The sequence below is a fragment of the Bubalus bubalis genome, chromosome X (assembly GCF_019923935.1).
Source record: "Bubalus bubalis isolate 160015118507 breed Murrah chromosome X, NDDB_SH_1, whole genome shotgun sequence".
In the NCBI taxonomy this organism is placed as follows: Eukaryota; Metazoa; Chordata; class Mammalia; order Artiodactyla; family Bovidae; genus Bubalus; species Bubalus bubalis.
This window is the reverse complement of record NC_059181.1, coordinates 39,425,374-39,453,003: the sequence shown is the minus strand read 5'-3', so window position 1 is coordinate 39,453,003 and position 27,630 is coordinate 39,425,374. Positions and strand designations below refer to the sequence as shown.

The 27,630-nt window shown below is 54.4% G+C and overlaps 1 protein-coding gene across 4 annotated transcripts in view; it reads left to right on the top strand.

Moving 5' to 3' along the window:
• Positions 1 to 27,630, top strand: part of BCOR (BCL6 corepressor) — a 52,595-nt gene that overhangs the window by 7,969 nt on the left and 16,996 nt on the right. Inside the window, exons 1-6 of one of the 4 annotated variants that reach the window (XM_006058693.4) lie at positions 623 to 914; positions 18,622 to 18,747; positions 20,068 to 20,146; positions 21,070 to 23,913; positions 24,562 to 24,615; positions 25,090 to 25,276. In XM_006058693.4, coding sequence (XP_006058755.4) covers positions 18,662 to 18,747; positions 20,068 to 20,146; positions 21,070 to 23,913; positions 24,562 to 24,615; positions 25,090 to 25,276 — 3,250 coding nt within the window. In that variant the 5' untranslated portion in view covers positions 623 to 914; positions 18,622 to 18,661. Of the gene's footprint in view, positions 1 to 622; positions 915 to 1,125; positions 1,559 to 6,905; positions 7,270 to 18,621; positions 18,748 to 20,067; positions 20,147 to 21,069; positions 23,914 to 24,561; positions 24,616 to 25,089; positions 25,277 to 27,630 lie in introns of those variants that run through there. The other 3 variants (XM_025276776.3, XM_044937360.2, XM_006058692.4) reach the window with 3 other exon arrangements.

Below are 27,630 nucleotides of genomic sequence, written 5' to 3'. Positions count from 1 at the left end.
CCAGTTCCCATCCACCCCGTCGCCCCTTGCTCCTCCTCGCCGCCTCGACTCTGCTCCGGGGAAAAACTTCAAAGCGCCGGATCGCAGGCTCTCTGCTTACTCCCCGGCTGGGGATTTCAGGTCAGTGCCCGGAACACCTTTCCCCGGGGGAGGCGGCGGGCTGCAGTCGGCCCCCTCCCTCGGGGCCCCCGCTCGCGGCGGGTGGTTTCTTTTGACTCTCGCGTACCCCCTCGAAGCTTGTGCCTCGCGCTTCACTTTGGCTGTTTTGCTCGCTTTCATTTTTATTTCCTAGCTATAAGTTATTAAAAATGCAGCCAACCTAAGCGGCCCCAAGTGGGCTCCGGGGAGGGAGGGGCGCGGCGGGGGGGGGGGTGCTGCCGCCTCCCGGGGGGCTGGGAGGAGAGCGGGGAGTTCACGGAGTGGAAGTTTGCAGCTAGTGTGTGCCTGTGTGCGCGGGAGCGCGGTCGTCGCTGAGCGCCGCGAGTCGGGCGCGGGGGGGGCGGGCAGCGGGGGGGAGCTGGGCTGGAAGCTGGGAAGCTCGGCTCGGCGTTAGCTCGCTAGCAGGAAGGGGAGGGCGGCGGGTTCCCGTCTGCTTTCTTTTTCGACTCGGGAAAGAACTGTAAAAACCCCCAGTCGCCGCTGCTTCGTCTCGCCTCTCCGGGGGCCGCTCGTTCCTGCTCGTGGAACGACAGCGTGTGCGTGCGCAGGGTGTGTGTGGCGGGCGCCCCGGGCCGAGCCGAGCTCGACCTGCTGCCGCCGCCGCGGCACAACTCGGGAGGGGAGTCCCGGGTTTTTTTTTTTTTTTTTTTTTTTGGCTTGCTCCAAAGCGCGAATCACGTGGATTAAAAAAAAAAAATACTAGGAAATCGAGCAGAGCGAGGGGTTCCGACTCGGCCCGTCCACCCGCCCGCCAGGTCAGACGCTTTGTTTTGTAAATGTTCTTTTAAAATTTTAATCTGCGACCCCGGTCCACCCCCACCCTCCCCGCGAAGTCGTAGGGTTGGTTTCAAGTTGTGAGTCCCCAGGGGCGGGGGTAGATCGTGCGGGGGCGGCGGCGAGAAGGGAGGGCGAGGAGGTGGGGGCTAGACCTGGGCAGCTACGAGTCTGGTGGGAAGCCCTGTAGGGCGTGTGCAAGTCTGTGGCCGGAGGAAGTTGGTCCCGCTCGGAGGGCGTGCGGCGCGGAGGCTGAGGGCGAAGAGGAACTTGCGCACACGGCGCGATCCTCCGCCGAGGCGGGGAGGGCGAGGCGCCTCCGCGCCGCGGGGCCCGCGCTCGGAGCAGGCGGGCGGCTGCGCTGCAGAGCCTCCGCCAACTCGGGGGCTCGGGGCGGCGGCGACGTGCGCCGGCTGTTTACCAAGCAAGCCCTGGGGCGCCGTGTGCGGAGTAGGGCGGCTCGAGGCACGCGTGGTCCCGGTGGGCTTCTCGCCGCCTGCACTCTCGAGTGGGCACGTCCTCCAGTCCCTGAGACGGCTGAGCCTGGCCTCGTGTAGGCCGAGGCCGGGCGAGGCTTAATTTGCTGTTAATGAATCTTTCCCAGAAAGTCCGCGATCTTCAGCTAGTGAGTGCCCGCGCGCGAGGACGCGCGCCGCAGGCGTCTGAAGGGTGGGGGTTGGGGGATTGGAAGAGCGAAGGAGGGGGGAGGGTTATGTGTATTTAAAAACAAACCTTAAAAAGAAACCGGCGCGCTTCAAATAGGTATCCGTAGAGCCTCCTGTGTCTAGACTAGACTGCTGTGGGTTTTAGCTGTTTTTTTTTTTTCTTTTTCTTTTTTTGAGATTAGGCCAGAGATGGGGTAAGTGTTGTTTGGTTCTAGGGGTAGCCTCCTGGAGAAAAATCTTTTAAATGACTTGGGAATAAAAAAGCGGAGGAAATGGCCCACCCCAGAAGGTGGTGGGTGGTGAACGCAGACAGACTTGAGTATTTCTAGCCATCTGACACTTCCTGTGGCACTGGAAACGGACACCGCGGGCTGAAATCAATCCTTACGAGGTGTTGGATTCGGTTTTGCCAACAGAATTGCTTGTGTGGAAGGCATTTTAAGTGTCGGCCTCCGAGACTCCTGTACGTGGACACTTGGAGAATACGTTTGCATAGCGACCCTTCCCACTCCACCCCCGATTTGTTATCTGCTCTGGGCTTTGCAGTGGTGGTTCTCGTGTTTATCTGGGCCATGATTTCACCGCGTGGAGGAAGGGTGGAGATGGTGGTGATTAATATGCCGTCCAGGTTTAATCTGAGGCCGGCCTTAAGTATGCGGGTTGACGCCGCCACTCACCGGGATTGGCCTGAGGTAGTGAGGGGAGCGCGCGGGGTTCGGGCGCCAGGCGCTCGGCGGGCAGGTCGGGGCTGGGGCTTGGATGGCCCCAGCGCTGTCCTTTGAGGCGCTGTCACCAGTAGGTGACTGAGAGTTAATTAGGAAGTGTTCTCCGGATCAATGGGCCGCACAGCTCATTAGCGATTCTCTCCAGCTCTTTGCAGGGCCGGCCGGGCCTCTGCCTCCCACACAGGCCGGGGCCCCGCGGCCGGGGCTGCGGGGAGCGCCGCTGGGAAGTGGGGAAGGACTGGCGGCGAGGGGCGGCGGGGAGGCGAGTGTAACTTCGCCGGCGGCGTGTTGCGTGCTGAGCCCCGAGGCCCCGCGCAGCCCGCTTTTTCTTCCTGCTCTCGATCGCCTCGACTGTGTCTTTAACTCGCTCCCGCTCGCGTCGCTGCCTGGCTGCTCCTCCCCGCCTCCCTCGCCTATCTCTTGTTCTCTAAGCACGACGCCTGTGCTCCCCGCCCAGTTTGGGATTAGACAAGATAAAAATAGGACTGCCCAGCGCGCAGAGCTGTGACTGTGTCCCGGCAGCCGGGCTGGCGGGAGCGCTGGGGGCCGGGGCGGCCGCGCGGTGCGCTCGGGGCAGCCCGCGCCCGAAGGCTCCTACCCCCACCCCGCCGCCGGTGCGGTCACGCTCCAGGGTTCGGTCCGCCGGGAAGCCGTGCGGGCAGGGGGAACCCGGGCAGGGTCTCGGCGCTCTCGCGGGTGTTGTTGGTGTGCCTGTGATAGATCGGTCTAGACAGGCATGCAGGCTCCCTCCCGGCTGAAGGACGGAAGGGGGAGCGGGCCGCGGAGGCGGCGGCAGACTCCCGTGAGCCGCGAGTGAGCGAGCCACCCTGCGGGCCCAGCGACCAAGGGTGAAGGGAAGGCTTCGAGGATTTCTCTTAACCCTTTAAAGGCGAAGGGAAGAGTGGGGGTGGGGAGTCTAGTAGAAATTCCTGGAGGCAAAGTAGCCTCCAGGTTGGAGGGGGCGGGAGTCTGGACCCAGGGTTTGTCTTTTTCTGTTCTGTGTTTGCACGCTGACATCCTGGTGCATCCGGCTCGATTCTTCGACGAACCAGACGCAGCTGCTAGGTGATCTAATTTGACCCGGTACTTCTTAATGGGGGAGATGTGAACACACACAATGGGCACCCCTCACTTAAGGAAGTGAGTTTGGGAGATGCAGAGGTTAGATCTCAATGTTCCCAGCGGCCCGGTGTGGAAAGGTCTGCTCAGAGCTTTAGTGGGGTGGGGCCTCTGACGGAAACTGCTGCCGACCCAAGCCTGAAATGCTCGGCCCATGTGTGCAGGTATACATGGGAGAGAGCAAAAGGGTTCTTGAGTTGTCTGTGTAGAGACACTTTTAACCATTAACTTGTGGAGAGTTCAGATCAGATATGTTCAGGGAGACAGCGTCCAAACAGGAATTGGACAGTGATGTGTACAATGTATGTATGGACACATACAGGGGACTCAACATTGAGTTGGTCTAAAATTTTTATACAACTCTTGAAGGCATTGGTCTAGCTTTTGCAGAGGTGGACAATTGGCGGGTAGGTTACTCTATATAAAAATGAATCATTAGTCATGCTCCTCTCCTTCCCCCTTCCTCTCCCTTTTAGGGATTGTAATCTTAGGGGAATCCTCTAGCTACATTTAAACTACAAACCAACATTGGTCTGGTCTGAGAATGAACCACATTATAGGCAAAGCAAGAATGTAAGTCGTGGGGAGGTGTACTGTTAGACAGGAATGCACAGATTAAGATGTGTGCCTGAATGACATGTGCTGAGACAAATCAAGACACTTGGGCTCCGATGCCCACACGGAACAAGAGATACAGAAGAGATAAAGAACTGCCCAAGAGGAATGTAAACATGGATATGCAAATACTGAGACCTAGAGCGAGATTCTAGGAGAGAAAATCCCAGACTTGGTTGAGCTGGAAACTGGGGCAGAATTTCTGTAAGTTCGTTCCAGAGACAAAAGCCCATTTAAAGGTGTGAAGAGGGTCACTTGGAAACACAAAAAGCATTCATATGCACACATCCACGCTTAGATACACAGGCTGAATGACAAAAACTCCTCAATGCCTGATGGAGACTTTCCTGCCCAGGGAGACCGACCAGGGCACGGAAATGTGCGCCACACAACCACATTCACACACTCGTTTACCGAGAAATAACGTGTCTTTGGCTAGAGGGAAACTGAGGGCAGAGGCGCCTAGCTAAGGGTAGATGGTCCTCAGTCACTAAGATTGCTTCTTGGTTATAGTTTCTTCCAAGCTAGAGTGGGGGAGAAGGTATGTCTTGACCAGGTTGGAGGATTTCTGAAAGATTTTTGAGTTCTTGACCTTGAGAGGATGGATGGTGGAGGAAGACGAGGAGTAAGCGTTACACTCCTGGCTGGGGAGGAAGGGATGCTGGGCTGCTCTAAGTCCTGTTTGCTAAGGTTGGTGCACAGGGTCTAGTGAACAGAAATAAGTGCGAAGTTCGGCCTCTGGGTAAAATCAAGGGGAGGTATGCTTTTTTTTTTTCTTTTCCTCGAGGAGACCGTGCGGGGACGGCCTGCTCGGTAGGGAGGATTAGCAGGCGCCTCTGTGACCCCAGACGTGCACATAAACTAGGCTTGGGTTTGGTTTGCCCGCGGCGTCGATTTGCCGCGGTCCCTCTTTGTCTGAGCCCAGCCGGGAATTCCAGCTTTTATTGGGAAGACCGCACTCGGGTGGAGCCCGCGCTGGGTCGGGCGGGGCAGGGCTGGGCCGCGGGGCTGGGAGGGAGGCTCGCAGGCCGCCGAGCCGCCCGAACCCCTGAATGGTCCTGGGGAGTGCCCAGCGGCCTCGATCAAGCTACCTCGGTGGTTTCCTCGAGGGCGCCGGGCTCGGCTGACTCGGCACGGCGGGACAGGGGGCGTGCGGGTACACTTGGGCCGCCGCGCCGCCCCCCTCCCCGCGGGCCCCACCCCTCCCCCGCCACTCCGAGGCCGAAAGGAGCTCTGAAGGCCCTTTGTTAGGCTCCAGGGTCACACCCGTGGCCCGGGGGCCGCACCGGGGCGGGAGGGCCTTGCTCTCCGCGAGAAGGGACGTTCTCCTGGCTCGGAGGTCTCCAGCCGTCTGCTCACACGGTTCGGGCCTGGCGGTGCCTCGCCCAGTTTGGGGAGGGGAGGCCGAGGCCCGCCCCAGCCCGCCTGGGCTGCTTCACCCAAAAGTCCGGCCGGCAAGATTCCGTCTGTTGACAAGGCTGGCTGCGCTGCCGGGGCCTAGGTGGTGGCGCCCGCTTGAGTAACAGCCGGGCTAGGAGTGGAAGGTCTCCTCACGCCGCCCCCGGGGCGGCCCAGCCTCCTGTGTCTCGAGCACTTGGCCCAGGACCGACGGCTTAGGCTGGTTTCCCCCCATGTGTTTCTCCGCAAGGGGTAGCTGACTTTTTGTTGGATGAGACTTAAAGAACGACCTTTTCCCGCAACGTTTTGGTAGAAGGTCCTCTTTCCCCATTACAGGCTCATTTCCACCTGCCCCCAGTAGAGGATCTTGGAAATGGGGTGGGGGGGGGAGCCCCTGCACTTAGTTATTCCTTAGAGCCATGTCTCCCCGCCAACCATTGCCCCTCAGCACCCACGGGCTCCGGCGCCCCGTGATTAGCGGGGAAGTCCGCTAGGAGAAGATCCTGACAGCATAAAATATAATTTGTGATCTAAAAGACAGTTTCCAGTATAATCTCATTATGCACCACAGACTCCCGGTGTTATTTTGTGGAAGGCGGACAATGATCAATTTACATTGACCCGGGGCTGGGCGAGCTTTTAGATGGTAATTGCCATATTGATTTGCATGCAAAAAGGAGACCTGCTAAAATTAAAGACCGGAAGCTAAATTAAACTAAATTTATTGTCTAGGTGCAAACCGGAGAAACTACTGGGGGGATGAGGGTGAGTCAGGTCAGGGTGCCAGGAGCAGACCAGGTGAGAAGCTTTGGAACCTCAGAGGGTTGGGAGCTGTCTTTGCTCTGGTGATTTCAAAATGTGAGGAGGGGGCTTGTTTAGGGTATGGGGACCCAGCGGGGAAAAAGTTATAAACTGGCACTACTGCATTGAAGGCACTAGGGTCTTTTAATGCTAATAGTAATTGCTAGTGGGGGAGAGGTTTATAGGGCTATAGAGGGATCTTCCTGAACCGTTTCCGGCACCCCTCATTTCTATTGTTCTACCTGAGCGCTCACAGCCATGCCCAAGGACACGCAAAATTCTTGGATCTGAAGAGTTAAAAATTTTTGTAAAGGCAGGCCTTTAACCTACCCCCCGCCCCCCAGCCGTCAGGTCTTTCTGAGAGAACTAGAGTAGGGGGCCGCTCTGCACCCGCGCGCCACGCCGCGAGCAGGCTCGGACCGTTGGAGGCTGCGGGACTTCCTCCCTGGACCAGCCCCAGACTCGGCCCGACGCCGTTGTCTTCCGGAAGCTCTCTCCAGGTGGCCCAAAAGGTGGGGGTCGGGGATGGTCTGCCGGGGCTGGGGGTCGTCTCCCTGGAGGCTGGAAGGGCCTGCACGGAGAAGGTGGAGGAGGGAAGGCGGGGGCTGGAAATCCTGCCCCAATTGGCAGTTATCGCCAAGGCCGGAAAGTTTAAAAAAGAAAGCCACTGGCCGGGAGCCAGGGCCGGCCGGGCCGCCGGGGCGTGTTCGGCTGGCTACAGGGGTGAGGACCCGGCGCCGCCATCGCCTCGATCCCTCCCGTGGCCGAGGCTCTGGCCCGCCCCAGGGGCTCCTGGAGTCATTTCGCACATCCGGAGCCTCGGCCTCTGGAACAGACACCCGCCCGTGGCCTCTATCCCGCCCGTGGCCGGAAAGCCACAGGGTCGGCTGAGTGTCCGGCGCTCCTGCCTGTTCACCTTCCCACCGAGCCGAGCTGGAGACGGCTCTTGGTCCTGAAGCCGACCGCATCTGTGGCAACGGGTGTGGAGAGTTCCTGGAGCATCTGAAAGCCCGGTACAGACCCAGAAATTGAGGATGGGGTGGGAAGGGGATGCTTAACGCTGACACTGCGCTTCTTGGATGAGAAGTTGGGCAAGGAAAAGATAAACCCAGCTGCCAGCTGGGACTTGGGACTTGGGACTTGGCCACTTCCCCCTCAGTTCCCTCCCCAGCTCACTTTGGTCCTCAGGTCCCTAGGAAAGGTAGGTGTAGGCACTCTTTCCAAAGGGCTTTTGCTCTACCTAGATAACTTGATTTATTGCTCCATGTGGCAAAACTAGGGTGGCAAGCCTAGTTCTAGTTCCAGGTGTCAGCACTTTAGCGCCCACTTTCTGCTACCTGTTCTGGTCTCCTGGAGGAGGAGAGTGTGGAGCCTTGTGGGGATCCCTGGCCTCACACTGGGGTGTTCCAGTTCAGGGCAATGTGTAGGATGTCAGTGGAAAGACTTCATATGGACCGAGCGATTTCTCGGTGTAGGAGAAACTAGGGTGCAGGCTCCTGGTAGACCGAGTTTCCTAGGTGCTGAGTGCTATCCTTTTACCCTGTGTTGGAGTAAAAGGGCCGAGAAAGCTTCCCGAACTTCTTGGTAATTCCAAATGGCACAGTTTGACCAATACTTGGCTCCTCTCCGCAACTCCAGGACTGAGTTTGACCGTGGCCCATTTTTACTAGCTGTGTGACCTTGGGGGCAAGTTATTTATGGCCTCTGAGCCTCAGTAAGTTTCTTCATTTGTAAGACTGGGAATAATTATCCACCTTTAGGATCAAAGAAGACTACTGGGCACATAGTAGGCCCTGAGGATTAGTAATTGCTTTGAATGACTGGTCAGGTTCCTATAGGTTGCTTCTCCATTTCCTCCTTCCCCTGAGGACACACCCCCCTCCCCCCCACCTGCTTAGGCTCAACCTTGGAGGGGACCAACCTGCAGGTTAAGCTCCCCTCCAAGGGTGTTCCCGAGGCTTTTTCTCCAGGTCTGTCTTGGTGGGTTCCTCTTTCCCTTTGTTACAGTTCTTTACATTCTGGGCTTTAAAGGATTCCATATGAAAAGGCTGGGTTTTTTTTTTCTCTCCCCCCGCCGGAGTGGGATCATTTTTATGGTTAGGAATTGATTCCAGAACCAGTATCTAGGTGCTCTTTGGCTGGTCCTCCCCTCATTCTTTTGGGGGAGGGAACAGCAGCAGCTGGATGAGAGACCTGGTGGGAAGAGGTGAGAGGGTCTGGCCCGCTGTAGAGGCCAGAGGTGCTGTGGTTTGTTTGATAGGGATTAAGTCCGGATGTTATGAGGTCTCAGTGTGGTTTTCAATAAAGTCTGCCAGGGATTGCTTCTTTTATATCGATATGTATTTAAAAAAATTACTAGCATGAGAAGAAAACCAGACCTGTATGGATCCAGGCCGGTAGTAAGCTACTGTGATCAGGTTTCTTACTCGACTCCCAGAGGGGAAGTCAGCGTTTGATTGAAGCTACACTTGGTTCTTGACTCTCTGGGGATGCCTGCTCTGAAACAGGAGCCCTCCCTTTCTCTCCCCCAACCCCCCTTCCCTTCTTCCCCTAAAAGCCTTTGTGCTGAAAGAGCTTCAGTAGGCATGAATCCCTGGTTCCTCTCTAAAGAATGCCTCCCAGCCTTTGCTGACATTGTTTTGCGAACAGTGGGTTTTACCAGGCCAGCAGTTTTCCCCCCATCTTAGCTCACTATTTTAGAGGTTAGAGTATGGCCAGGATGTGCCCAACTGCAGTGCTTTCCAGAGTGTGTAGCCAGGACCTTGCCTGTAATTCTGAAGACACCTTAACCTTTACCCTTTGGTGCGCCACCCCCCACCCTCCGTGGAGGGGGTAGGTGGTGAAGGTGGGGAGAGCGAGGCCAGGAGATTGTTGTGGAGGGTCTGTTTGTTTTCTCCAGCCTCGGGCTGAGGGGTGGAGTGGGGCGAGTCAGTCCGTTCCAGCCTTGGGTCTGATTTAAAACTTGGTTTAATTGGAGAAACTCTTAGGCATTTAACAGTTCTGTACAAAGGCAAACTTGAAATAGCTCTAGGCCTACGTCATTTAAGAAAGAATAAATGAAGTACAGAAATGTCCAAACTATGTAAATCCTAGAGTTGTCTGCCCTCCCATAAACACATGACAAGTGCCAAGGCATTTCCAGTCAAAACACCCATGGAACCAGCAGCCTCCATCCTTTGTATTTATTATTTTATTAACAGCATTTTACACAGCATTTAACAAGCACAGCCTGCCTGCTTTCCACCGCGGCTCTCAGCGGACTGAGGGGTGGAAAACAGATGAGGGTGGTGAGAAGTGGGCTCTAGACGGGCAGGGACAAGAGGAGCATTGGGGGTTCCTTTCGTCTGGCCCCAAAGAGAAGACAAAGTCCTGCTTTGGAGGAGGAAAGTTGGGCAGATGTGGTGTGTCTAGTCTGCACTTTGATTCCAGGTGTGAGGCTGGGTCTGCCCTCCCAGTACGCTGCCCATCAGTTATTGGTGCTTTTCAGAGACTAAGTATTTGTCTGCTATCCTTATTCTATATCCTGGTAGAAAGTTTATAACGAAAAGTAATGCCTTTCTTAAGTCATAAAATGAGCCTTGTATGATTATTTAATTAAAATCTATTTAAGGACCGATTAGGCGTGTAATTTGCGCTAATAATGACGATTATGGAAATGTTCGACTTAACCAAAAATCATAAAGGAGACATTCTGATCAGTGGGGCGACCAGTCAGGATTCAGGGGCTTGGACAGTTTTCCAGAAACACAAGGGGGCTGTGAGCTGCAGATGGGGCCAAGCTGCGTTTCCTCTGGGACACGGTAGAGAGGGCTGCAGGACCCCAGGCTGGCCCACGCTTTGCTGAGCAGAGTCTGGGAGTCTGAACAACCTTTATTCCCTGCGGAGGAGATGGGGGAGGGGGGGCTGCCCCGAGCCACTAGCTGGAGGAGGAAACTCGAGAGAGAGCCGGTGAACCCCACCGAACTCTGCTCGAAATGGCTGTGTTCTCTTGCTTTAACAATCAGCAGCGACACACGCAGCACTGCCTTGGCCAGCCTGGGCTGGAGCCCGGAGGGGTTGGGGGGAGGGGGGGGTCCCTTGTTCCGGAGAAACCTGCCAGCTGCTGGGCTTGGTGCGAAGGCAGCAAAGGCAGACACAATACTGCTGTTGTTGGTTTGATCTCTAACTGTGGATTGTTAGTCTGGCTTTAACTATGTGGTAAGGGGGGAATGTGAAGGCTGTTTACAGCGAGTGCAAATAATGTGACAGCTGTTGGTGCACGGGCAGCGCTGTGCCTCCCCGGCGCTCACACAAAGCGCGCACTATGCAGGCCCACGGAAAGCCGCAGAGGTGGCCGCCACTTGCTGGCCGGGGCGTCCTCGGACGCAAGGCGAGACAACCCTTGGCAGCGGCGCCCCATCCCCACCCCGTGGACACATGGCCCTCTGGCTCCCGGGACCTGGGTGGACGGGCGCGCTGGTTGGCGTTTTGTGGTTTAGGGAACTTGTTAGGCAGAGGTGGCAGGAGAAGGCCCGCAGGGTCATGAGTGTCAGCTGTCTGGAGGGGTTGCCTGCGGCCTGGGGCCTCAGCGGCTTGTGACAGGGTTGTTAAGATTTGGGAAAATAACTTTCCGCCCTAAAGCAAGCCTGTTGGAAAGAATGTATTATTAACTGAAGGCTTTCTGGAAATTGTAGAGGCTCTGAAGGCCGTTGTTCTTCCTCTGAAATGGCCCTGTTATTCAGACAAGTTCGAGAGACAGGCGGCTGCTGTATTCTATGCACTGGGCCCTGTTTCCTGGATTGGCAACACCAGTGTGTAGGTTCAGGACCTAAAGCTTTGGATTACCTACGTCCCTTTGCCTTGCTGTGTTTTTTTAAGAGTGCACTTGCCTCTAAGCTGCAGGACGCCACTGTCTTCAGGTCTGCCCACAGCGCCACCCACTCTGTGACTTAATCAACTAGATAGATGCCCACAGCCACAGGCCTTCCCTGGTCCTCTGCCAGGCAATGCAGGGAGGCGCCAGGGTGGGAGGCAGAACAGTTGGTGGGTGGCAGCCATATCCCCGCCCCCCCCCCCCCCCCCCCGCACCACCCCCCCACCCCCCCTCCAGGGGCCGGTCCTGGAGCCCAAGCTGGCAAGGGGCATGGATGGTCAGGAGGCTGGGCCTGCCCCTGGGCTGTCCTGGGGCCAGCTCCCCCCCACCCCAGCCTCAAGTTTGAAGCCTTTGGGGCTCTGGAGGATCATTCAGAGCTGACTTAAATCTATATCCTGCCCTTCTGTGTGACTTGGCCCCCTGGGTGTACAGCTTTCGGGATATCTGCAAATGATGATTTCATCCCCACTCCCACCTCAAACCTTACCCCCCCACACCCCCCCCGCCTGGAGTTATAATGTGGACTTCTACATCTAGTTGGGTTCCCTAGTGGGGAGCTGGGAGATACTTCTGGAATGATACATGAACTTCGGTGCCAGTTCTATAAATTGGTCTCTTTTTATGACGTGTGCCATTTTCTGTAGGAATGTTGCTTGCAAAACGAGTTTCGCCTTGGAGGAAAGGCGGAAAGATAAACAAGCCTGCAACGCCAAAACACTGGCAGTCTTTGCCTCCTTCCAGCTCTCTTAAAGCAGCCGGGCTGTATTTCCAGGATTAGACTCGTGCTTGTGAGGAGGGACTCTGGTTGGCTTTTTTTTTTCCCCCAAGCAAATGCAAATTAGAGAAAAATAATTTTCTTTCAACGATATGCAATGTATTAGTCACTTGTTATCGTGCTCCGAGGCAGGCCTCATTTGCGCGTCTGCCAGCTCGCTCACATCTGCTCGGCGCTGTTCGGGGCATTTTAACCTTGGCGGTGTCGTGTCTAGTCCCACGGATCAAGGAGGAGTAATTAAGCTCTGAACAGCTACAAAAATTCACGGGCCCCCACGTCTACTGCAGTTTTCCCACAGCTTTGTTTGGGGTGTTCTGGTTCCAAGATTGAGTAGCAGACATGGGGTTCCTATTGTTCCTTGTTAAGAAAGTGGGAGCCCCTGTCCTCCCCTGGCCCTCATCCCCAGTCTTCCCAGGACTCTCAGGCAGCACACAATCAGCAGGGAATCAGGGTGCAGACTGCGGGACCCTGTGTTTTCTGCATCTTTTATTTGTAAAAAGTTCCTTTGTGCTTTCTGTGTGTACTAATGATAGCTGCTGTTAATAGCCTTATGGCTCGGTTCTTCTGCATTTGCCTCCAGGTTGGGGGAGACTCCAGCTGGGAACCCAGCCCTGTAGGGACCCCACTGGAGGGGGTGTGGGGCGGGGGAGGGGTGTGGGTTGGCAGAAGGAGAGGAATAAGGATGATTGATTGTGTTCAACCTAGGTTTCCTGTCCTGGGCTGCTGCCTCCTGTGGGGGGACACCCGCTTCCAGGTGGGGCCCCCTCTTGCATACACACATGGTGGTTGTGTGAGGCACCACCGTGAAAGAAAGTGAAAGGGACAAAAAGCCAAGGCATGGCGTCAGGGCAGAAGGGGAAGTTCCGCAAGCCGACCGGGGTGGGGGGGGGGGGTGCCCCATGGCTCTGCTGTGTGGGAAAAAGAGTGTGGCGGGCAGCACTCCTGGTTTGGCAGCAGCTCTCCAGGTTGATCCTTGCTGGTGCCCTCCCCCCTCCTCAAGCCCCCAGCCCCCTTTTACAGTTGGCTACACTTGGCTTGCGTCTTTCAATCAGGGGAGATGGGGGGAAGCATCCATGGAGAGCAACACTCCAGACTGGCCAAAGGGAGCCCAGGACGATGGCCGCTGGGGTCTCCAGTGCCCAGTCCCCTGGTGAGTTCCACCGCACATTCTGGGTTCTCCGTGTGCCCACCCAAAGTTGCTTTTTGTCGAGATTCAGTGGCAGGCGCCTGGGAAAGGGAGAGCCCAGAGATGCGCACAGGCGAGGTGTGAAGCGGGGTCTTGGAGGGCTAGTGGAGAGAGCTGGAGTTCCTGGAAGGTTGGGCGGGGGCCGAGGGCGGGGATGTGTGCTGGCCACTGCCCGACGCAGGGACCTGGCAGAGGAGCTGAGAGGAGCCCGCAGCCGCACGGGGTGTGTGCGCGGTGGGAGAGAAAATCCCTTTGTTGCCGACCGATCCGGCCAAGACGTGGGAGGGGGCGCCCCTCCCCCACTACCCGCCGCCACCTCCGCCGCTGCTGCTGCAGGCCAAGTTCACTCCTCACTGCCCGGAGTGGCTCTATCCCCGGCGCCCTGGGGGAAGGCGGGGAAGGTGCTGGGTGCTGCAGGTCAGGGCCTGCTGCGAGTTTCTCGTTCTCCCCGCCCCCCACTCTCCCTTGCTAGCCCTCAGCAGTGCTGTCTGTTACTAATGCAAAACCTGGGGCAGGAGTGGGGATGCCCCGGAGGCTTGCAGGGTGCATGGAGAGATAACACCTTGGCAGGCAGGATCACTCCTCCCATTCCCCCCCACCCCAACTTCAGCACCCCTGTACAGGCTGGAGGACCCAGCCTGCGACCTCCTTCCACGATACCCCTGGAAACCTGCAACCTTCCCCTGACCTGGGAGGCATCCTTGGGGTTCCCCTCTCCCCACTGTTACACACACTGGGGAAGATAACCCAGGAGGACTCACCCCAACGCCTCACACCCTGGACCACTTTTTCTCAGCTCCCACATCCAAGCAGCCCCCCATCCTAAAATAGGAACTTCTTCACCCCTCCCTTCCTTGACACCCATAGAGAAGTGCCTGTGGGTGACTCAGTCTGGGCTTGGAGCAGCCCCAGGAAGGGCTCCTGTGCTGCGAGCTTCCATGAAAGCCCCTTGCCCTGCTGAAGGTCACCCCTCCTTGGCCCCTCTGTGTCCCTTCCTCAGTCTCCCCACTGCCACAAAGGAACCACGCAGCCATCCTAGGGGTTTGTTTGTTGCATAGTATGTTTAGTGGAATTAGATGCTGTTTAATGGCATTAGACCGGGCCGGCACCAGCTATTGCCAGGCAGAACTCAAGTCCTGAGTGCAGTTTAATCCTCTGGAAAACGGTGCCAAATATTTACAGATGAGGGCACCGAGGCTGAAGAGGTTCAGCCACCTGCCCAGAGACAGGCTGTGAACGAGAGAGCGGTAAGGCAGTGGTGATTGTGCTTTCAGCACATCCTCCATGGAGAACTGGCCATGCAGTGAGAGAGTCCCTTTCCCCACAAAGGTCCCCAGCCCACAGACAGCCCTGGCACACAGCATGCTGCCTGGGGTCCCTGATGTCCACTCAGTCTTCTGGACCAGGTGCTTTCGCAGACCTCCTTGGCTGCTGACTGTTAAAGTGCCTGATGGATTAAGGGGTGCCTAGTGAGCGAGGCCCTGGGAAGGGGCAGTGGTGGTGGCATAGAGTGGGGCAATGTGGTGGTGCTGCTTCGCATTTTGTCGGTGCCACTTGACAAGCTTGATGTGCAGACTTGAACCAATCCATCCGTCGCCTGGAGGGCGGAGGCAGTGGAAAGTGGCCCGGTGCCAGGAGGAGTGTGGTGGAGAGAAAGGAGAGGTGCCAAGAGCGGCCCAGTGCTGCCCCCCTCCCTGCACTCAGGCTGGCCTCTCAACAACCACGGCTCCTTCCTTTGCACCCTGTCTGTTGTCTGCCAGGGGAACTCGGCCTTAAAGGAAAAAAAAAAGTTCTCTCCTTTTCTTCGGTGCATAATGGTATCTTCATGGCAGGACTTGGCAGACCACTGGTGGTGGGGTGCAGCTAGGGCCCGTGTTCCCCCACGTGTCTTTTCACAGAGTGCCAAGGTGCCCCCAACTCAAGGATGCCAAGGTGGGATGACAGCTCCTAATCGTAGTCCCTCTGACCTCTTTCTGTCAATCAGGCTCTTCTCCCCAGTGTCCCGGCCATGCTGGGGGTAATCATAACTTGACTCCTGGAGTAGATGAGGGGGCCTAAGTCTGTCGAGGGAGACTCGAGCTCTCCTGTGCTTGCACTCAGACGCAAAGCCAGAGACCTCCACGCGGGGTGGCTGTTTTGTCTCTCCCAGAGCTGGGTGTTCAGCGGGCAGCCACCACAATTCCTGTCTGTTCTTCCAGAAACCAGACACTCTTGTCTTCTGGGCTGACCCCTTCTCTGGGCCACCTTCCCTCTTTATCCCTCTCCGGCATCCTTGCCCCTTCTCTCCTCTACTGGAAAAAAGGGTTAAAACCCAGAGCCAAGGTATAGCTTAGCAGCTTGCACTGGAAACAGGTTGGTGCTTGTCAAGTGCTTTTCATGACTGACTTCACACATCTTGGCACTGCCAGAAGCATAGCCTGCCTGTGGAAGACCAGGCCGGGTGGGGTGGGGTGGTCATTGAGAAATAAGGGTGAATGCACATCTTATATATAGCAGCACAGCCTCTGCTCTGTCATCCAAATCACATCGTTTGCCCTCTTCACCGTGACCCACAGCTAAGGGTCAGGGAAGTCACTTTTGAAGAACTTTTCCTCAGTTAAAAAGAAAGACCTCATCTCTCCAACAATTTCAGTAGCTCTTTCTAAAAGTAGAATGGGGTGAGCATGACTGCCTATCTGCCCCATCTATGTGTCCCTTACCCCCAAGATCCCCTTCATCGGTTCTCCACCCCAGAGAGATGGGGGGAGGCGTCCTTCAGTGATGGGGGGTGTAAGCAGTCCGGCCTTTGCCCAGGATGTGGGCTGTCACTCTGGAGAAGGGCCTCACGCCAGGCAGGGCCCTGGCTCGATGGCCCTTTCCGCGCAGCTCCATCTTTGGCCAGGAAACTGAAGAGTTAAAAGTCTTTAGCTCGTTGCAATGAAATTATGGCTGGCAGTGGCGCCGCTGTTTGTTCAACAGACCTCCACTTTTAAACAGTTCACAAAAAGTTCATGGGGCAGCTAAAGATTATGAGAGAGAGAGAGAGAGAGAGAGAGAGTGTGTGTGTGTGTGTGTGTGTGTGTGTGTGTGTGTGTAGGTGTAGTCAGCAGGATCCAATACTGTGCCTCACCCCTCTTCCTCTCACCCCCACCCCTGTGACACTGGACCATGCTCTGGGCCTCAGCCCTCCATCTGATCCTGTGCTGTTCAGAACACTTCATTCTGATGCAGGGTGTCATTTATCTGTGCAGTATTAATACTGAAAACCAGACGAGACCCTGAGCAGGGGAGAAGCTTTGAAAGCACTCTGTGATCCCAGGTTGTCTCTTCTAAACTCTGTCCACCTCACCCGCTAAATTCAGGCTGCCCTTTCCAAAGAAAAACCCTTTCAAGGGAGGGGGCTGCAGGCCCTGGGGGTGGGGGAAGGGCTCAGTAGGGTGACTGTGGCAACTGCCTTCCTATTTCCTCAGTCTGGTGCTCAGAGGCCCTTGTCCCCAGGTGACAACTAACAGAAGCTCTTAGGAGGCAGCTGGTGTAACTTTTGAAGACTGGAACACCAGACGATCGGGGCTTCAAGGGCACACACGCTTCTTCCCCTCATCCTTTTCTTAAGGGTTTGATAGAGGGACCCTTTGGTGTAAGGTCCGAATTTCATCATGACACGCAGCCAGGGAATGGCATGGCATGGCCCTCCCGTGGCAGCCATATGCCCAGGACACTTGCACTGAGGAATGTTGCTCCACCTTCTAGATGGAGACTGTCTTCCTTTTGTTAGAAGGGGTGGCAAGGGTTAGAGAGGGCACACTGTTGAGTGAGCCTTCTCTTGTGGTGGCCTACCCCCAGTTTGATGTGCATGTTCGGAACACAGAAGAATGGCCTGTGGACCCCCTCAGAACCTTCCTCAATGCCTGCATCCGACTGAGTCTGTCTTTGGGGCGCTGTAGCCAGCCTCCTGGAAATGTCCCAGCCTGCCTGAAGAAAGGGACACTTTCTAGACAAATAACCTCTCCAGGATCCCACCAGGCTGGACACACAGGGAGATTGCTGTCTCTCTCCCAGCTTTATTGTTGAGCTCTAACTATGCGTGGTGTGTGTCTGCGCGCGTGGCTCTTGATTAACAGACGGTGTTCTATGTATAGGGGCCGATGAGGGATGCTGGTGGACAAAAGCCCGAGTTAGGACAAAGAAACCCAGAGGGATAGCCTGGCTTTGGGATTGGGGTCTCCCAGGTGCTCCCCAGTCCTAGTGGCTCTTACCCAAGCGACCTGGCAGTTAGCTCCCTGTGCGAAAGTGTAAAAGCAATCATTTGCATATTTTTCCCTGCTAACAAAGGAAATGTGTCGACTTAGGGAACATTTGGGCTTTCGGAAACTGTGGGTGGGTGTGTGAGGGAGGAGAAAGAAAAGTTCCCCCATGAGCTGCACACCAGGGATTTCACACTCAGGTTTGGGTCCCGGTGTACAGAGGCTGTGGCTGGGGGGTGCCTGGACAAGGCAGTGTGCGAGCTGGGGGAATTGCCGAGGGCCATCGGTCCCAGGCATTAAAGGCTCCCCTACTTATTAACCCAGCATTTAACAGCAGGATATGGGCTGAAGCGCAGTCAAAAGAAACGGCTCAACCTCCAAAGAGCAATTAAAATCCTGCACGAGGATAAATCACGCGCCGTGATAATCCTGTTAATAAAATGCAGCTTGTCCTGACCCTTCACTCATGCAGCAAACTAGAATGTGATGTGGGTGGGGGTGGTGGGCAGAGAAGGTAAGGAGGGGGGAAGGTGCCGCCTCCCCCTCCCTCCTTTCCAGTGGATGGGAAATGGGTGGCTTTTGCCCGCTCCCCCAGTGCCAGCGGCTCTCTGCCGAAGCCCAACAGCCCGGGCTGCTAAGACTTCTGCGCTCGCTAATGATTTTTGTCCCCAGCGAGCAGGCGTCATTGAATTACTCAGCCGCCTCCCTCTGTAGCTCCCAGGCCAAACCACCTAGGCAAAACCACCCGGGTTTGGGGCTTAATCTAATCTAGGGCTCGGGTGGGGTGGCTTGCCAGCCCACTGACACTTTTTAACCCTCCACCTGTAAGTCGTGCACACCGCAGCCCTGGAAATGAGTCGTAGTTTGGGCTGCTGCACTGGACTGCCGTGCCTTTTATTCCGCCCCCACCACCTCCGACCCCCTCTCCCCTATCCTTTCAGCCCCAAGAAGAATCAGGGTGGGGCTCCACGGGATCCCCCACCAGCCGCTTTTTATGCAAGTGTGTTCTCCAAAGGCTGGGAAAAGGGAAGGGAGAATGCCAGGTGCAGGGTGCCATGTGCTGTACCTTGACTGATGGGGCCCCAAGGTGCTGGGCCGTCCACATCCCCGGCGCCTCCTGCTAGGGAAGTTACATCCCCTTCCTTGAACCCCTGGGTCAGGTGTACTCCTTCACTCCCAGCCGTCTGTAGAACGTCCAAGCAGGCTCTACCTTCCCGAGTGTGCATTCCACACTCCGTATGAATTTGCCTAGAAAGAGGGTTTCTCTCATTCCCTGTTTGGCTCTTTTTTATTCAACCTCCTGGGATTTTTTTTGTTGTTGTTAAACAGACTAGACGCTTGAAGAAAAGCTGCCATCCAAGAAGACGACATGCTTTCAGCAACCCCCCTGTATGGGAACGTTCACAGCTGGATGAACAGCGAGAGGGTCCGCATGTGTGGGATCAGTGACGACAGGTGAATGCGTGGGTCTGGCTGAGGCCTGGGGAGCATGCGGGTCCTTCCCTGGGGCTCCTAAGCAGAGCCCCCCTTCACCTCCTCACAGCCAGAGTGGGCCCAAAGGGGGGTGGTGGGGGGAGATCTCCTGCCTAGCTGGCAGCCCTTGATTTACAGTTTTAACAGGCAACCCGGCTCAGCGAAGCATTGCCGCCCTTTAAGAGATTAGCCCCTAAAGCGGCCTTTCAGTGCTCTTTCGTCCTTAATTTATTATTTCATATTTATGAAGGAGAATTAATCCCAGTCTATATGCTGCTTTAACTCTAAATGTCAGGAGTGTGGGCCCAGGTGGATCGGCATTCGATGTGCTTTTAAAACAAATAGTTTGCTCAGTAATAAATGGGGCAAAAGCCACCCTTCATTTCATGGAAGCCCAGGGTTTCTCCAGATCCTCTGCCGCCTATTTGGTGAGGCCACCGGCTCCTGGTTTCAGTCACCCAACAGTTCTGTTATGCTTCCTAATCAGTAATTTGGGAGTGTGGGGTAGGGGCAGCTAAGCAGTAGATAATTGAAGCTGCTCTTCGGGGTAATGATGAAACTTTGCTCTGGTGTTTGTCAGCGATTTTATCCTGGGGATTTGGAAGTTGGCACCAAGCACTTTCTTTATCGATGCTCTCTGATAACAAGTCTCAGGGCAGCCGCAACAGCCTGGCACAGATGTGTGGCCTCTTCCTCTGGAGCGGCTAACATTTGTATATTTGTGTGTATCCCCCATCATTTTGATAAAGGCCGTCAAATATGGCTTCATTATCACCATGGAAACCAGTTTCATAGGACGTGGTGCCTAACTTTGGGAAAAAGTTTTGAGAACCTGTCCTCCTGGGTAACACAGAAATGGTTGACATGGCTGGCCCATAGACTTTAGCCTCCAGATCTGCCCTTTTGGCTTTGGCCATTGTACCCACACGCCTGTCCTCCGGTGGAGCTTATAAGGGTCTGCTCGGACTGCAGGGCCCAGACAGCCCTGCCCAGCCTGTGTGGAGAAACAATCGTGAAGGAGACATAGTTGTGCAGAATTTCTACCTTACCCAACTCAGGGACGTATTTGTGATTTCGCATCCCCGTTCCCTTGCCTTGCTTTGGTTTTTTGCCAGTTCGATTGAATCACCATTTGGGGATAACTTTCAATATGGGCCATGGGGGAGGAATTTTTGTTTGTTTGTTTTTTTAAGGCCAGTTGGGAAAATAGAGTTTTTAGAAACTGGCCTGTTCCGGGGTAATCTATGAAAGATAGATTAAATGAGGAATGTTTTCATGAAGTTGGTATGTCCTTTTAAATAGGAAAATTCCCGTAAATGATGGTGACGCTTCAAAGGCCAGACTGGAACTAAGGGAAGAAAATCCCTTGAACCACAACGTGGTAAGAAATTAATGGCTTCTGTTGATGTGCTATCTGAGTATCAGTGATCTGTAATCAATCGTGCATTCATTTGCATACCATTAAAGGGCCTTTGGGGGGGCTGCTGGAGAAAGCCTAGGCAGTGGGACAAGGCTTCACCCATTTTCTTCCTGGCTTGCTTTCTTGGCTGTGCTTGCTACTTATGCCCTAATATCCTGGTGACTGGTGGGTCCGTACCACCTTTTCCTTGATAAGCTATGTGCCCCACCGGCGCTCCCAGCTGGATAAATTTCTAGCCTCCAAGTAGACCCTGAAGATTTACCTTCCCAGTAAAATATGAAACAGAGCCATCTTCAGACACCAGGGAGAAGAAGTCGAAAGACACAACTGCAGTTTGACCCATGGCCTCTTTATTGATTTCGAAATGAGACAGCTCAAGTCTTCTGTTCCTTGCTGTCCCCCTGAAAGATTGGGTTTTTTTTGTTATGTTAAATAATGCCTGCCCACATCTGGGAAAGCCCCAGTGAACATCACCCCACCCCATCCTGACTGGACCCAGGGAGGGTGAGTCTGAGATCTGTACCCACAAGGTCGGTGCTGAGAGCAGTGGAGTTGGTACCACCTCAGTTGCAGCGAAGAATTTTTGCTGAGAAGGTGGATTTTCCAGAGTTAATAGATGACTGAATTAATGCAAGGGCCTCAAGTCTAAAGGGATCATTTTATGTGCTTCCAGGATACTAGTCGGACAAAGGTGAGAAGGCAGGCAGAGGAGGGTGCTGGATAAGGGGGGAGGGGGCCATGGACCTTGTGAAGCCTTGCTTTTTTAACCCTTTCCGCTCAGATCTTGAGGCTGATATCCTACTGAGCTAGTCTGTGGTTTCTCTTTGGGATGGGCTGCTTTGGAGGCACATCCTTGGTAACACCCATGTTCTTCTTGTATGAAGGTGGATGCAACCACAGCCCATCGGATCGATGGCCTGGCAGCGCTGAGCATGGACCGCACTGGCCTGATCCGGGAAGGACTGCGTGTCCCCGGAAACATCGTCTATTCTAGCTTGTGTGGACTGGGCTCAGAGAAAGGGCGGGAGGCTGCCACAACCACTCTAGGTGGTCTGGGGTTTTCTTCCGAAAGAACCCCAGAGATGCAGTTCAAACCGAATACACCCGAGACGGTGGAGGCCTCCGCTGTCTCTGGAAAGCCTCCGAATGGCTTCAGTGCTATATACAAAACACCACCAGGAATACAAAAAAGTGCTGTCCCCACGGCAGAAACTCTGGGCTTAGACAGGCCTGCCAGTGACAAACAGAGCCCGCTCAACATCAATGGTGCTAGTTACCTGCGGCTGCCCTGGGTCAATCCCTACATGGAGGGGGCCACGCCAGCCATCTACCCTTTCCTTGACTCGCCAAATAAGTATTCCCTGAACATGTACAAGGCCTTGCTACCTCAGCAGTCGTATGGCCTGGCCCAGCCGCTATATTCGCCAGTCTGCACCAACGGGGAGCGATTTCTCTACCTGCCGCCTCCTCACTACGTCAGTCCCCACATCCCATCGTCCCTGGCTTCCCCCATGAGGCTCTCGACGCCTTCCGCTTCTCCAGCCATCCCGCCTCTGGTCCACTGCACAGACAAAAGCCTGCCCTGGAAGATGGGTGTTAGTCCTGGGAACCCAGTCGATTCTCACTCATACCCCCACATCCAGAACAGTAAACAGCCTAGGGTGCCCTCCGCCAAGGCGGTCACCAGCGGCCTGCCAGGGGACACAGCTCTCCTGTTGCCCCCCTCGCCTCGGCCTTCACCCCGAGTCCACCTTCCCTCCCAGCCTACTGCGGACACCTACTCTGAATTCCACAAGCACTATGCCCGGATCTCCACCTCACCCTCTGTCACCCTGTCAAAGCCATACATGACGGTCAGCAGCGAGTTTCCCGCGGCCAGGCTCTGCAGCAGCAAGTATCCAAAGGCTCCAGAAGGAGCCGAAAGTGCCCAGCCAGTTCCTGGGCACACTCGGAAAACAGCGGGTCAGGACAGAAAGGATGGCAGCTCACCTCCTCTGCTGGAGAAGCAGACGGTTACCAAAGACGTCACCGATAAGCCACTAGACTTGTCTTCTAAAGTGGTGGATGTAGACACTTCCAAAGCTGACCACATGAAGAAGATGGCACCCACCGTCCTGGTTCACAGCAGAGCTGGAAGTGGCCTAGTGCTCTCCGGAAGTGAGATTCCGAAAGAAACACTATCTCCTCCAGGAAACGGCTGTGCTATCTATAGATCTGAGATCATTAGCACGGCTCCCTCGTCCTGGGTGGTGCCTGGGCCAAGTCCTAATGAAGAGAACAATGGCAAAGGCCTGCCGCTGAAGAACAAGGCCTTGGACTGGGCCCTCCCGCAGCAGCGCAGTTCTTCGTGTCCCCGCATGGGCGCCACCGACACCGTGGTCACTAATGTGTCTGGCTCAGTGTCCAGCGCCGGCCGCCCAGCCTCTGCATCTCCAGCCCCAAACGCCACTGCTGATGGCAGCAAGACCAGCAGGGGCTCCGTGGACACCACACCGTCTGTCATCCAGCATGTGGGCCAGCCCCCGACCACGCCTGCCAAGCACAGCGGCAGCACCGGCAGCAAGGGCGCCAAAGCCAGCAACCCAGAGCCAAGCTTCAAAGCAAATGAGAACGGGCTCCCACCAAGCTCGATATTTCTCTCTCCAAATGAGGCGTTCAGGTCCCCACCAATTCCCTACCCCAGGAGTTACCTCCCTTACCCAGCACCCGAAGGCATTGCCATAAGTCCCCTCTCCTTGCATGGCAAAGGCCCTGTCTACCCTCACCCGGTGTTGTTGCCCAGTGGCAGTCTCTTTCCTGGGCACCTCGCCCCAAAGCCTGGACTGCCCTACGGGCTGCCCACAGGCCGGCCGGAGTTCGTGACCTACCAGGACGCGCTGGGGTTGGGCATGGTGCATCCCATGTTAATACCTCACACACCCATTGAGATCACTAAAGAGGAGAAACCGGAGAGGAGGTCCCGGTCCCATGAGAGGGCCCGCTACGAGGACCCAAGCCTCCGAAACAGGTTTTCCGAGATACTCGAAGCTAGTGGCACCAAGTTACATCCAGAAGTCACCACGGACAAGAACCTCAAGCCCAGCCCTAGCTGGAATCAAGGGAAGACCGTCGTTAAGAGTGACAAGCTTGTCTATGTAGACCTCCTCCGGGAAGAGCCCGACGCAAAAACTGAAGCCAACACGTCCAAACCCGGCTTCACAGCTGAGAGTGTCGGCCAGAGCACGGAGCCCAGCAAACCCCCAGCTGAGCCGGCCCTGCAGCCCCACCGGGATTTCGTCACCCTCAGAGACGAGCTGGGGCGCATCAATGACTTCCACGACACCTATGCTTTCAAACAGGCTCCGGGCCAGTCCGTTTTCAACTTAAGCAAGGAGAATGTTCCAGCGGGAACCAACAAGGAGAACCTGGCAATGCCGGTCTCCACTCCGTTCCTGGAGCCGACCCCGGGGAGCGATGGCCCTGTGGTCACTTTCGGGAAAACCCAAGAGGAACCCAAACCATTTTGCGTGGGCGGTGCCCCACCGAGCGTGGACGCCACCCCCACCTATACCAAAGATGGAGCCGATGAGGCAGAATCAACTGATGGCAAAGTTCTGAAACCAAAGCCATCTAAGCTGGCAAAGAGAATCGCCAACTCTGCTGGTTACGTGGGTGACCGGTTCAAGTGTGTCACTACCGAACTGTATGCCGATTCCAGTCAGCTCAGCCGGGAGCAGCGGGCATTGCAGGTGAGCCCCCCACCCAAATTGCAGGAGCCTGACCAGTTGTCAGTTTTTTTTTGTTTTGTTTATTTTTTTTAATGTTCAAAGAGGAAGGGGGCGGGGGTACTAGAGCAGGACACTGGGCAGATTTGATTAATGAAGTTTATGATAATATAATTTTTTGAAATGTATCCAGTAAGGGAACATAAGTGGATTCTTGTGGATTTTAAGCAAACTCCACTTGAATGCTGATAACGGAAGTTTTAAAGGATGTCTAAAATACTGCATGACATTGACGTATCAATTGCTTTGATTTCTCTGCCGTTACTTTACTGTACGTTAACAAATAAACCTAACAGCACTGCTTAGAATGCCTTACGTGATACTTGGTGGAGGTGTGTAGCCGCCGCATGTCTGTGAGATTTGTGCAGTTTTTCTTTCACCAAAAAAAGAGAAAACAACAAAAAAAACCTCGATTAAAGGGATAGAGTATGTATTTAACTTGCTAGTGAATGATAGATGTTGTCTAGGAATTTCCTTAAGATATTTTACTTTTAATTAAAAGCTAAATAAAGCCAAATTGTTTTGCAATGTTAAGAAAAAAATTGGTTTATGCTTATAAAAATGGATGAAGTTATCTAAATGATCCATTGAGTGCCCATTTTAATTACATAGATGGAAGGATTACAAGAGGACAGTATTTTATGTCTACCCGCTGCTTACTGTGAGGTCAGTTCTTCAAATTTTTATTACTAGAATCTTACATAAACTTTTTGAGTTAAATTTCATTTCCAAATATACAAAGGGAAGTTTGTGGGCCATGGTCGTCTTTATTCATTGTGCATTTGTTTTCTTTTCTGTTGTGTTTTTTGTTTTGCTTTCTTTGCGTTGTGTTTGTTTTGTTTTATTTACCTTCGAAAGAGAATGTCTGTCTCTATGCCACAGTGTATGTATGGCTATACATACACACCGCATATATCTCTACACACATATGGCTTTATGAATAAAGAGTGTGTGACTGCTTAACATATAGACACTCTTATATTTGTATCATTAACTTTTAAAATATCTCAGTTGTATCATAAAGTGTGGTTGGTTTTGGGCAAACTTCTCTTGGAAAATACTTTCCTTTAAGGTAAGGCCAATGAAGTAGCTTTGATGGTAAGGTGTTTGTTTTTTTTTTCATCTCCATTCTCTTCCTAGCGTGCAATGATGCGCTTCTCAGAGTTGGAGATGAAAGAGCGAGAAGGTGGCCACCCCCCAACCAAGGACTCCGAGGTGTGCAAATTCAGCCCCACTGACTGGGAAAGGTTGAAAGGAAGTCAGGACAAAAAGCCAAAGTCGGTCGCCCTGGAGGAGGCCATTGCCGACCAGAACGACAGTGAGAGATGTAAGTGAACCCCGGTGGCTTGTGTATTGTACCATGTTGGTGAGAACAGGGCAATTTGGCTGTTCTATACATGAGGCATGTGTGAGACATTGTTTCCTGGGATGTGTCTCCTTTTCCAGAGAAACACTGGTCCCGTAGTTAGTAACAATGTAATACAATAGAGCAGAGGAATGGCGATGCAAGACCTCAAGCGCAGCAAATATGTTATAGCAGGTAGGGGTATGGGTTTTTGGTAGCAGTGGAATGAATGACACTTGCAGCCAGAGCCAGACCTTCCATAGCAATGGTCTCCTCTAGTAGGAAATGGAGCGTCCTCGTCTTCTCCCTCCAAAAGCAGAAGTTTTGCTAAAATGGGATGAGGGCTGATGAAGGCACCAGCAAGATGAGCATAGTTATTTTCTGTGGCAGGTTTGTTTGCAGCCATTAGGAGTTGACAGCACACTCCAAGGGCATGGGATAAACAAGGGGGGTGTTTATCACACCCCACTAGACAGGGGGTGTCTTATTTTTTGGAGGCAGAATTGGAGAGAAAGCTAGGGCTTGCCTTGAGTCACTCTGCTGTCCCAACCACTGCTCCTCCACTGGGGCTGACTTTGGGATGTGTTGTCAACTTCCTGAGCTCAGGAGGCGTGTTGGCGGCCAGTGGCGGTCTTTCCCTGTTTTCTTCAGTGTGCGTGCTTGGGGCCTGCAGCCCGCTCCGGACCCCACAGACCTCACCAGTGATGGTGAATGAGGGCATGAGGTGAACATCGAGGACAGGGTGGGTGCAGAATCCTCCTGAGACAGGACGGTTGGGGATGGTGGGCACATTTGGGAGGTCTGGGTCCTTGGTGGGAACAGGGTGATTCAGCTCCCAGCACTGAGGGAGTCGAGAGGAAGCAATACGCTTCCAGTGGCTTGATATTTGGGTGGCAGCTGCTCAGAGAACGGGTCCGTCTAGCCATCCTTGCCAGCCATGGATCTCCGGGCCAGGATTCGGGGTGAGCCACGCCAGGACCGGCTGATTCTGCATGGTCTCAAAGGGTGCTTCTCTAGGAAGGGGAAGCGGGGTCTGCCTGTTCTAGGGGGATGGTGAGGGAAGCTGGAGGAAGGGAGCTGGAAGTTAGCTGGCTTGAGTCTTCTTGCCCTTTTTTCCAGCAACATGGCCAGACCCAGGGTGGCCACTACCCCTCACATCTCCGTGGCTTTACTCCAGCCTTCTTCCCAGAGAAGTTAATGTGTCTTTCCCCATCTTGCCTGCTGAGCCTCAAGACAAGGCTGGTGGGGAGCAGGGCCTGAGCCCCAGTTGATTTGGAAAGCCGCCTCACCAACCCCCCGCCCCCGACTACCCCTTCCGAGCTCAGGGCATGGGTTTCTTCCTGGAGCACCCAGGACATGGTCCAGTGAGTCATTGAATCACTGCCACCGTGGGAGGGCAGGAGGAGGGTTGGGGAAGGTGAGGAGCTCCGTTTGCCTTCTGGAGACTTGTGGTTTGTAGTCGGTTGAGAAGGTTCACCTAATTAAAGGAGCCATTGTCCTTACTGCCGCCTCCGAATCCACAGCACAGCAGGTGTTCAGTCCATTCAACTGGAAATTAATGGGCCTTCCTGTCCTTGAACCGTCATATCTTGAGCCCATGCTGGCTCAGAGGGTCCTTCTAATGGGTGTCAGTGTGGTTGAGAGCCACAGAGTGAGCATGTGGGAGCTGGGGTGGGCTGGGGTCATGAGAGGTCCAGACGTCTCTGTCTGCCTTCCTCCTCCTGAGGTAGCCTCCTCCGCGAGTGACCAGGTGCTTCTAAGATGGTGGGGCTTGCCAAGTGGCTTGTTCAAAAAAAAAAGTGAATTAACTTGAAAATACAATGGCCAGGATTTTCATTTATTATGATCACTGTTCTTTATGATCGCAGGGGTGGCTGAGTTCAATTTTATTTTGGAAGTTCACCAAATGAGTTTGGAGGTTCCTCAAACTGGGAAGTTCATTATTGCTAGGAACCCTCAGTGACGTTTGAAAATGGGGTGGGACAAGGAGGTATTGGCCCCTTCGTTCTCGAACTTGAAATGACCGCCTGCAGTACCCGGCCAGAAACTGGAGGAAACCTCAGTCAAGGGGCTTCATGAAACTTCTTAGCTCAGGGAACTTCTCTTCCATATGAGCATCTGCACATTTGTAAACTAATTTGAAACAGAGATCCCCTAGGCTCCCTCTGTAGAGGGTGTAGGTTTTAACAAGGTTAGCCTTTACTGGCAGTGCTGTACTTAAGCTGTAGAGAAGGGGATTTCAATTGTGGGGAGCCCTCCAACATCTCAGAACCCTCCCACCTTGTTTAGGCCTCACTGGGCATGGCTTCTCAATGGTGAGGGTGCTTTGTTGCCAC